General features: G+C 37.7%; 7 protein-coding genes across 7 annotated transcripts; 3 read left to right on the plus strand and 4 right to left on the minus strand. All coding sequences in view use genetic code 12, as the record gives it.

Moving 5' to 3' along the window:
- Positions 1-149: 149 nt before the first annotated feature.
- Positions 150-986, plus strand: CORT_0F00940 (hypothetical protein; the record flags this gene model as incomplete). Its single annotated transcript, XM_003870404.1, has 1 exon — positions 150-986. The coding sequence occupies one exon, from the start codon at positions 150-152 to the stop codon at positions 984-986; it is 837 nt and encodes a 278-aa protein (XP_003870453.1).
- Positions 987-1,009: 23 nt separating this feature from the next.
- CORT_0F00950 (Mpd1 protein) lies at positions 1,010-1,912 on the minus strand (the record flags this gene model as incomplete). The annotated part of the gene is made up of 1 exon (XM_003870405.1): positions 1,010-1,912. The coding sequence occupies one exon, from the start codon at positions 1,910-1,912 to the stop codon at positions 1,010-1,012; it is 903 nt and encodes a 300-aa protein (XP_003870454.1).
- Positions 1,913-2,548: 636 nt separating this feature from the next.
- On the plus strand, positions 2,549-3,540 carry CORT_0F00970 (Yuh2 ubiquitin C-terminal hydrolase; the record flags this gene model as incomplete). Its single annotated transcript, XM_003870406.1, has 2 exons — positions 2,549-2,587; positions 2,638-3,540. 2 exons carry the CDS (start codon positions 2,549-2,551, stop codon positions 3,538-3,540), a joined length of 942 nt encoding a protein of 313 aa, XP_003870455.1.
- Positions 3,541-3,564: 24 nt separating this feature from the next.
- CORT_0F00980 (Aim25 protein) lies at positions 3,565-4,632 on the minus strand (the record flags this gene model as incomplete). Its single annotated transcript, XM_003870407.1, has 1 exon — positions 3,565-4,632. One exon carries the CDS (start codon positions 4,630-4,632, stop codon positions 3,565-3,567), a length of 1,068 nt encoding a protein of 355 aa, XP_003870456.1.
- Positions 4,633-4,929: 297 nt separating this feature from the next.
- On the plus strand, positions 4,930-6,513 carry CORT_0F00990 (transcription factor; the record flags this gene model as incomplete). Its single annotated transcript, XM_003870408.1, has 1 exon — positions 4,930-6,513. One exon carries the CDS (start codon positions 4,930-4,932, stop codon positions 6,511-6,513), a length of 1,584 nt encoding a protein of 527 aa, XP_003870457.1.
- A 536-nt stretch (positions 6,514-7,049) lies between these two features.
- CORT_0F01000 (Sfc1 succinate-fumarate transporter) lies at positions 7,050-8,006 on the minus strand (the record flags this gene model as incomplete). The annotated part of the gene is made up of 1 exon (XM_003870409.1): positions 7,050-8,006. The coding sequence occupies one exon, from the start codon at positions 8,004-8,006 to the stop codon at positions 7,050-7,052; it is 957 nt and encodes a 318-aa protein (XP_003870458.1).
- A 2,626-nt stretch (positions 8,007-10,632) lies between these two features.
- CORT_0F01010 (hypothetical protein) lies at positions 10,633-10,939 on the minus strand (the record flags this gene model as incomplete). Its single annotated transcript, XM_003870410.2, has 1 exon — positions 10,633-10,939. A coding segment is annotated over one exon (307 nt), but the record flags the coding sequence as incomplete, so codon positions are not given.

Genomic DNA, 10,939 nt, shown 5'->3' on the forward strand with positions numbered 1-10,939 from the left:
TATCTTTGATTCACGTACTTGAATGTAGTATGTTTATAGTGGGTAATAACTTTCTTCCAAATAACCACGCAAAAGTTTTTGCATCCGAGATTTTTTTTCGATGAAGCCACAATTTTCTTCACAAATAAGCGCCATCTTTGCCCCCCTCGATGACAACAAGTAAACAACAAACTTGCAAAGGAAAGATACTATTCCTTCACGGGTACACCCAGAATGCGTCCCTATTCTATGCCAAGACTTCAGCATTGCGCAAGAAAATTATCAAATTAGGTTATAAATGTCAATACTTGAATGCTCCATACGTATTAACTCCAAGTGACTTGCCCACAAACGATTCCTTATCGAAATTTGGCTCATCCGATCAAGGTGATGTCACATATCGCGGGTGGTGGGTTAAGTTGGGTAAAACTAACGATGGGATAAACATGGATGATTCGATTGAATCATTGAAAAGATATATCCTCAAGGGAGAGATTATTCCTGACGACAAAGATGAAGAGCTCGGCAAAGAAGATGACGACGATACAAAGTTGCCTATTGTTGGGTTAATAGGATTTTCCCAGGGTGCTGCATTTGCTGGTCTTGTGGCGGAAAAGTTTGGTGAACTATTCAATACTACGCCATTGAAATTTGTTATTTTGTACTCTGGGTTCAAATTAGATACCAGTAAGAAGTCAGGAAATGAACAATACGATACATACTATGAGCCCATGCTGAATGGGTTGAGATATTTGCATGTTTATGGAGAGTTGGATACAGTTGTTTCCGAAGATCGAAGTTTGTCGTTGTACAATATCACCAAGGAAAAATCTGATTTATTGAAACATCCTGGTGGTCATTTTGTACCTAATTCGAAATTGTATATCGATCAAGTTGTGAATTGGATACAAAGTGATAACAAACTAAGGGAAGCGGAGAAGGAAGAGAAAAAGGTGGATGATATAGACTCGTTATTAGAAATGATGGACAATATAGGTAAAGCTTAATAGATTACCTTTTCTTATTTTATTTACAATTCATCGTGTTCGACTTTCTTCTTGCCCTTGTATTTTAATAATTTTTTACCTCTTTTAGATAATGGTCCTTCCACTGGGTCGATTTGAGCAACAGTTCTAATCCATTTTGATATTTGGGTTTTATCATCCAATTTTTCTGTTGCATCGTAGGCGATGAACTTGCCCTTTTCTTTATCAAAGTAGAGCAAAGAAGACGAGTCCTTTTTTGGAATATCCACCAGCTTACCGTCGATTTCGATACTCTTTGGTTGATCATTATATTTTCCATACATTGCAAAATCCACTTTGGTAAGAAAATCGATTGCCAATGATTTCAACAACGGACTAATCAGATTGGACTTTGTAATGAGAAGGACCTTAGTTTTGTCGGAATCATCGCTAATCCATTTGATTAAATCACTGTCTAAATTGTGCACCTTTTTAACATAGTTCTTCAACCTGGATCCCAAGAACTGCAGCATCGCCTTCACTGTCCGCTGACCATTATATGCTTCACTTGCATGCCTCAGCTTCTTACCATTCAATACTTTAGCCTTGTCATATTTAGGTGGCCTAAAAACCATAACGGTTGGGAATCCACTGATTTGATATTGGGCACAAAGTGGTTTGTTGTAATCTTTGTCACAGTTGACTGCAGCTACATTGACACTGAGCTTGGAGTCTTTACCCACAGCCTTACCCAACTTTCTCCATATTGGTTTCAATTGTTGACAATAACCACACCAAGGTGCATAAAATTTAACTATTGAGGTATAATTTGAGCCGTGGATAACTTTATCAAAGTTAGACGCAGTCAACTCGAAAATGTTTGGATCATTTGTATACTCATCTGCTTGTGCTCTTGCAGTAACAAGGAGAAGTATTTGAAATAACGATAGTAGGTATGAAAGGTACATGGTTTCTGACGAGCAGAGGCAAAATGGTTGACGTGTTGCAAAAATTTTGAATTTTCAATCCAGTGCGATTATGAAGCTGATCGGAATACAGAGGACATGAATGAGGATGATTACAAAATATAACAGGACACATTTTGCAAAGAAGCATGTGCCGGAGAATTACTCTCTTAGAGTAAGAAGTTTTTAATAATATGCATCCTGTGTATATTAACTATATAGCCCTTACTCAAATATAGACACCAACGTAGTTCATCACATAAACAGAACTAAATCCAATACTCAAGGACGCAACTGTAGCACTGATCAAGTAGCTTATTAAGCTCTTCTTTTTGATATCTCCAAGTAAGGTGAATGACAAAGAACCAAATGATAGAAGTAATAAGAAAATTGTGAAAATTGTAGTTGTAGTAGTGATTGCTGAATTGACAACTGATGTGCTGGATTGAAACAATTGTACAGCCTCACTATAAGAAACTTCTTGACTGCTCATCTTCAGAAAATATTGTTTTCTTGGGTGGTCGAGATAGCGTTCGTTGAAATACTTTTGAGTGTTGGGAAACACTGTTGGCTGTTCGGTGTTTTTTTTTCTAGACACGAATTTTGACACATTCCAGATCTACAGCCAACACTACAAAAATGTCAGACAGTGGTTGGAACACTATAGATTCCGATGCAGTATGTTGATATTAAGTTGTTTCATCCAGGCCATCTACTAACGAAACTAGGGTGTGTTCACAGAACTTGTTGAAAAATTAGGCGTGACAAATGTCGAGATTAATGATTTATACTCCATTGATTCAGAGACGTTACGAGTATTGCAACCCATCTACGGTGTAATCTTTTTGTTCAAGTACGGTAAGAAGGATAGAGAGCATGCTAGTTTGAACAAACCCATAACTGGTGAGTACGATGCCAATTATCAAGATATGGGACTATTTTTTGCCAACCAAATGATTCAAAATGCTTGTGCTACACAAGCAGTGCTCAATGTGTTGTTCAACGTTGATGATGTAAACTTGGGTGAAGAATTGAACAACTTTAAACTGTTTGTCACTGGGTTTGACTCAGAGATGATCGGGGAGACCTTGTCCAACAGTGAACTAATTCGATCTATACATAATTCGTTCCTGACTCCATCATTAGTTGCTCAAGAGGACAAACCACCACCACAAGATTATGATGACAAAACCGACGGGTTATTTCATTTTGTTGGATATGTGATGAAAAATAGTCAGATATATGAATTAGATGGATTGAAGCAGTATCCGATTAAACATGGTGAATGTCAAAGTCAAGACGAATTTATTGAAAAATTACCAGGAGTATTACAAGACAGAATCAGTGCATACGATGCCAGTGAACTAAGGTTCTCACTTTTAGCAATAACAAACAACAAGTTGGAGCAAGCACGGGCTACCGGTGATGAAGTGGAGATTGCAAGTCAATTGGATAAACGAGAACTTTGGCAACGAGAAAATGAATTGAGGAAGCATGATTACACTGGATTGATTGTACAGTTGTTGAAGAATATAAGTAAAGAAAAGTCGGATCAAGAGTGGGAAGCTTTACTACAAAAAGGCAGAAACAAGACCCAACAAACGATTGCTCAATCAATAAAGAAAAGTTAGATTGTCTATCTAGAATGTTTATATCTATATATCGTCGTAACTACCACCAAAGGAAAATAACCCATGTCCACTACTATGTCTTGAAAAGTAATCAAAGTCAATACTGGTGAAACATGACAAAATGACTGCTCTTTGGTCCATTGTAACTCCACTGGAACTAATATCTCCATAATAACTTTCCATACCTTGGAAACTTTGAGGATCAAACCTCAAGATATAAACACCAGTATCAGTAAACATCTCTCTACCCAATCCGACCCAGTTTCTATCAACACTAGCAATGACCTTTCCATGTTCATTCTTTATTGGGAAGTCAAATGATAAAAATGGAGCATCAATATCACCAAATTGTTCATAATCATCCGTCTTTTCGTCCTCCAATTTAAACAAATTGTATTTCCGTCTCCATAAATGCCATCTTTGAACACTTTCACCAACTACTTCATAAATCATCTCATTGTTATGATCATACCCTGGTAACAATGCTTTAATGTGAGAGTTTATAAAGGAAAATGGACGCTTAATACTCAACGCCAATTCTCCCTGCATATTGAAAACATCAATATCAAAAGGACGATGTAATCGGAAAAATTGACGTCCCAAAGTTCGACCAAATCCAATATCCTTCTCTCTCATGAACCCAATTGGTTGTCCGCTGGAATTCATAATTGTATAATTGTTTGCCTGTTCAAACCCAATAAATAAATTCATAAACTCAATCTGACGCTCTATCACTAGAGTAGGTTCCGATAATATATCATAGATGGGATCTTGAGGAGTTATGATCCCATTGGTGTTGTTGGGAATGTAGAACTGAGATTGGTAAGATGGATAGTCGTCATTAGCAGTATATGGCGATGAAGTTTGGTCAAATGACCCTCTTTCTTTGGCACGTTCTTGTGCTTCCTTAAACCGTTGTACTTCTTCTGGAGTAATTTCTTTGGTAATTCTAGTGCGATTGGTGGGACTCGTTCGACTTATTGAGAATCGAGGTAGCTGTAATTTGGTCGATGTATGAAGATACGATTGACTAGACCATTGCGAGCGTAATTGCCGAGTAGTGTAACCGCCGATTTTGAATCTACTCATCATGGTTAGATACAGCCGTGTTATTGGAAAGGGTATAGTTGCGTGTGTGCTATTTTGTTGCAATAATTGCTTTCCGAATGGCGTATGGTATGTTCTAGATGAAATTGAAATGGTACGGTGTCAATTCTTTTCTTTGTCGTAAAATAAAATGTGACACTCATTTGGTAGTACAATAATGGTAGCGAAAATTTTTTTCTCTCTCCAAATGCAAAGTCACAACAATTCCTACAACTACAACTACCAATTTACGAAAACTACCATCAGAGAGTTTAAACACACACATCAAAGTATTTCCACACCATGACATTAGCTTCAAGAAGACGTGAGTTGAGGGCTTCCTTAAGGGAAAAGATCAGACAGACTGAAAACGATGACGAAGATGCCATCAATCAACAAATTGACGATGAGCTTAATAAGCAATTACAACAAGATGCAAATAATCATGGCGCAACTACCAATCATGAACACGATGCTACCAAAATCAAATTAGAATATGACGAACACCATGAACATGATGCAGGTGATGATATTGACGATGGAGATGATAGTGGAAGGGATGATGACTTTGCTCCTGCCCCTGGTGATGAAGATGACGAAGATGAAGATGAGTATTATGAAGATGGTGATGATGAGTATAACACACCAGGTAAAAGTGGTAGAACAGGTAGTAGCGGCACTAGCAAGGGGGCTAAAACAGAGTCCGGGTTGGAAGCTAGCCCAGGTGGTGTACGTCCTCAAACAAGAACCATTTTTAAAGACATTGACAATCCTAATTCATTAAATTGTGAAATTTGTAACCAAGAGTTTAGAAACGTTATTGATAAGAGGAACCATAGAAGGACACATACCCAACCGAAAAAATATGAGTGTGCCACATGTGGTAAAAGATTCAGTCAAAAGGCTAATTTGACCATTCATGAAACTCATGTACATCATGATCTCGTTGTTGATGAAGCTTTGAAGGACGCTGCTGCTGCCGCCGCCGCTGCCGCTACCGCTGCTGCACATGCAGAAAACACATCAAATGCAGATACTTCATCGTCAAACACTAACTCCAATTTGGACTTACCACCGGACGCTAACGCTGATCATAGACATTTGTTGCAACAACAACAACAACACGAGTTAGCACAACAGCATGCCCGCCAACAACAGGAACATTTACAACAACAATTGGCGCAACATCACCAACAACAACAGTTTGAAGCACATGTAGTAGACGACAATGTTAATGTATTTGCAGGTGGTAGTGATCCAACCAAACAACCACCACATGTTGATTTGAAAGACGTTCGTGTTCATCATTGTAATGCATTCAAATGTGGTAAAGGGTTCATTTCCTATGAAAAGTTGATGGAGCATATTGAGACCGAGCACAACGGTAGAACTGGAGTATCGCCCCACCATCATGATCAACAAGCCAGTGGTGCTTCTATATTTGATCCAAACGACCCCAATGGAGCTGCGCAAGCAGCTGTATTGGCAGCCGCCACTGCAAATGCTCACGCTCATGGACATGTACATCCTCAACATCAACAAACGGCAACAACAACAACTACAGCAGTACCTCGTCAAAGAAGAAAACGTGATCCTGCGTTGCAACAAGCCAAAACTCATCAGTGTACTTATGAAGGATGTGGCAAGGCGTTTGCTAAAGTATCTGATTTAACCAGACATATTCGTATTCACACTGGTGAACGTCCTTATGTTTGTCAGCATTGCGGTGCTTCTTTCAACCAAAGATACAGATTGACTACTCATGTTAGAATTCATACTGGAGAAAAGCCATTCAGTTGTAAGTACTGCGGAAAGACATTTGCAAGAGGTGATGCGGTGCAATCACACATCTTCTCGATACACAGAGCAAAAGGGGAAGCTTTCTGAGGGTGCGATTAGGGGTTTAAAATAAGTCAATGGGTACGGGTATTTTCAAGTGGAGTTTGGATGTGTTATTTGTTCAGTTTTATTAGTCTTTAGTTTATTATAATTAACAAATGGTCTTTGTTTAGTTTTTAGTTTCGAAATCTGGGGTACATATCAATTTAACAAAATTTGTCAAATTAATCTTTTTTCAGGACATTTGCACAACCCAATGACTCTCATATCTCCGTTATACCTTGCACTGGTTGCCTATGACGAAGGACTCTTCGTGATTTATAATATCTCTGGTGGGGTTCCTTTTCGAATCACTTCCGAAATCGGGTCCGTTTACAAATTCAATTTTGTGAACCATCTCCAGTCATCTCGGGACAACGGAAGCATCTGAAAAATTTCAGAAATCTCCCAAGGCACTTTCAGTCAAATTAGATCAAGAGTTAGTCCAATGTCCCAGGTCTCTACACGACTTTCATCGATAGTGTACACGGTTTATTTGTTTTTTTATGATATAAAAATTCTATGTCAACTTCGAATCCACACCCTTAGTTCAATTTCTTTTGTTCATTGTTACCTGTCAAAGAAACTGAATCTTTAGTCAACAACTCTTTAACTAATTCATAAACTGTGAATGTAACTGCTTGTCCTGGAGCAACTCTCATGATTCTTGGAGTGATACCTTTATACAATGCAGCAGCACCTTCTTCTTTAATCAATTGTTTACCAATTTTGACAATTCTAACCAATCCACTTTCATTACTAGCATAACTTGATTTTTGCAACCTAGTCTTTATGGTATCCAAAGGAGCATTAGACAATGGACCCAAAGCACCAGAAATCAAACCAATTCCCGAAGTTTGCCAAGATGGTAACATCTCAGTATTTTGTCTCTTTTGTAAGTATTCTTTCAATTTGGAGTACACAGTGAAATTGACACCTTGGTTAGTAGCTTGCCTAGCACAGGTTAACGAAACACCACGGTACAAGGTTTTGAAACCTTCTTCTTTAACAATAACATAAGCAGCATGAGGAGCGTTTCTATACTTTGGAATATCAAGAGGATCCTTCATAGAATGATGTTGAGCTTGTAATCTAATTTTAACAACTTCCATAGGATTAACCACCATAATAGATTCAGTTATACCAGCACCAACACCAGCAATGAATGTTTGACCAGCAGTAATTTTACCATCCTTGTCATAGAAAAATGAACGGTAAAATTCATATGATGAAAATCTGATAGCCATTTTAGGGACAATACCAATAACAACTGCACCCAAACCTTTGTATAGCGAAAGAAAACCTTCTTTTTGGACAATGTTGATACCAGTTTTGATGAATCCAGGTGGTTTCTGACCTGATTTTCTATACAACTGCATTCTAACTTTAATTGTATCTAATGGATGACAACATAATGCTTCGAATAAACCGGCAACACCACCAGCAACGAAATCAGTTGCTCCTCTTTTGGTTTGTTTTTTTACTTCAGTAGATGCAGCCATTGTGGATAATTTGTAAGGAAATTTAGTTTTTCAGCTTCTCTGGAGTACCGAATTACTGATTAATAAATAAGATGGAATATGTAAGTCTCTTGGTGGTTGAGAAAAGAAGGTGAAAACGATTTTTTTTGTTTGGTTGATATTTCAAAATATATTTATATTATATACCCGGGGGAGACTAACTTTTTATCGAATGGTTCTATTTTGGTGTTTTAGTGTGAAAAATTTACCAGTGAAAAAGAACTTTTTGTGTAAAGGCCGTAATAGTCTGGGGAAGAAAAAAATTACCTTGTTGTATCAAACACGACTTTTCTCGCATTCTTTGTTCGAGGAATTGTTTTAATATTTTGGTACCGGTGATATACATCCGCTCCTCCGGGTCGACAATAGACACGGTATATTTTCAATATAACGGCTTTTTTTTCACATTAATCGGTCGACCAATTACCTGAAACGGACAATGGTTGATCTTTAGGGTTGGCAGTGTAGAGAAGAGCCATCGTTACTCCCAAGCTCGAGCCTACACCTTTGGCCGGCTAATACTTTTGTGTGAAGTTCCCCCACAAAATCAATTGAGATTTGACTCATGACTCTTTTTCGCCCTTCAAAAAAATTTTGTTGGCTATGATAAAAACTACCGAGAACCAATCAAATGTTGTATACACAGAGACAATTTTTCCGTGGAATCAAAATACAAAACAAATGAAGTCATAAAAGAAAAACAATTGAACTTGAAATATGACATCAATTTAAAATGTGACAAAAGGCATCTTTTCTCCTCGGTGTTTTGGAAATAAGGTTCACGAACAATGTATCGCTTTATGAATACGACACGACTTTTCAGGCTCCACATCTGTAGAGTAAGCTTTTTCATCTGAGCCGATTACGAGAAAATATGATCAAAGCAACTGGTCTTTCAGTTGGAGAGGCGTGAATTGACCTAAAGCTTCATCATGTCTTCTTTGCCAGGTGTTTGTGTCTGAATCACACTTGCAAGAACTCCGACCCAATGCCCACTACCTAGGGTTGAAAGCTCATATTAGGAGCTTTGCAGTGACATTACTCCGAAAGAACCCTTGTATCTAGTTAACCTTTGTATGTGCTAAAGCTGACACAGATAAGAGTTCAACAGAATGGTGTAAAAAGGGCAACTTTGTTCGCCAAACCCAGCGTCAAGAGAACATCCTTCTTTTACTATTTGGAGACTGCTCATTATTCAAAAAGACGTTATTGACAAAGTTATATTTTATGGTGAAGAATGCTAATAATGTATAATAGCTACTTCTAGAGTTCATACTCCGAATGTATGCTGTTTGTTGGGTATGGAAACATTTTTGTATTTGGTTCATACGACTCGATTGTTCGGGTGTGAGTTTTGCTTTAGGAGATGTAAGGATTCATTGAAGATTTACCAAGTTAGAGTGTTTAGAATTGGACTTTAACAGCGTAGTTTGTTTTTCAGAATTGAGAGATTCTACCAATCAAAGATGCTGAGCTTTGAGATTGGCGAGTTGTTGAATGTGCTACAGGGGCATTTGAACTTCGTTAGTCTATTAGATTTGGTACATAAGTGGTGTCCTCATATCTGATGCTGCTGCATCATCGCTTAGAATATGGGATTCTGTGGCTGGACATTTGATGAGTGAATTAGTTAACCATACGGTTGCAACAACACGTTTTGAGCACAATTGATTGAAGATGGTGGGTGGAAGAGAGCAATTACTTAAGCAGTGGTATATCCAGCGGAGAGAATTTACTAAAAATTTGTCGGATCACTTAACTCGTGATATTTTCGAATCTGAGTATAGGCTATAAGAGAATGACGCCTCTAAAGGCGAACTATTTGTTGAGACATTAGATTTTAATGAGCCTCAGAAAAAAGTTAAATGTTTTAAGGGTCTCAGTGAAAACATTTCTATACACAGAAACGGAGCCGTCCTTTATTAAATGTGGCCGCTCAAGCACTTTACTTCTTCATTGTAACTACACCATGAAATCAGCATCTTGGAATGAAAACGATTCAGACTCCAGATAATAATCAATAACAATTTCGAGCATTCCAATCAACGAAGTAATATAGTGACCCATTGCTCGTGAATATGCAAAATTACCAGCACTGCCAACACAGCTACCAGTAGTTTCGGAACCGCTTGTGAAATTGTAGTTATTGTATGACACAACATATGGATATTTATAGCTGACTGGCTTAATCATTCTTAAAAACTCAAGGTACTTGCGTAAATGTAAATTCAAATTTCGTGACTTCATACCACCAATCAGTTTCTTCAAAATCTCGTGTCTTGGAATTGTAATTAGTATTTATTGAGCTATATTGTAGCTTTGACAACTTACGACTCCAACATGGTTTCAATGTCAAGGATTTGACATTTGAATAAATCATCAAGAAGGCATAACAATATGTGAATTTCGTGGTAGAGACGAAGTAACTGATTTTTAGTGTACTTTCCATCTAGCAACTTTGAGTGGTGATCTTCATTTGGTAATGAATTTGGTTTACTCCTAACTAGGTGATGAAGTAGCTGTGCGTTTGTTAGCATTTGGTGGTTAGTGAGGTGGTGAGATAAAAGAAAATGTTTCATTATTTTATTCAGTTTTGCACCCAAATTGGTCACAAAGCAAATTTGAACAGTACTTGGAGCAACATCAACGAAAATTTTTGACATAGTAAAGTCGACAGCCAAAGATGGATTGTGGCAACTCTTACATCAACTATCAAGCCTTTGATAGGCATATCCATGGAATAAAAAGGATTTTTCGTAACATGATCGGAATAAGGCACATGCAAGTGCTTGAATAAATCATTAGTAATTTTTACTTCAACGGAGTCTAAGTTGGGCATTATTACCGAAACGAATTTCATTCCACTAACAATTTGAAATATGTATAAATTGAACAGGTCTGTTACGACACAATTG

The sequence above is a fragment of the Candida orthopsilosis genome, assembly GCF_000315875.1.
Source record: "Candida orthopsilosis Co 90-125, chromosome 6 draft sequence".
Lineage (NCBI taxonomy): Eukaryota > Fungi > Ascomycota > Pichiomycetes > Serinales > Debaryomycetaceae > Lodderomyces > Lodderomyces orthopsilosis.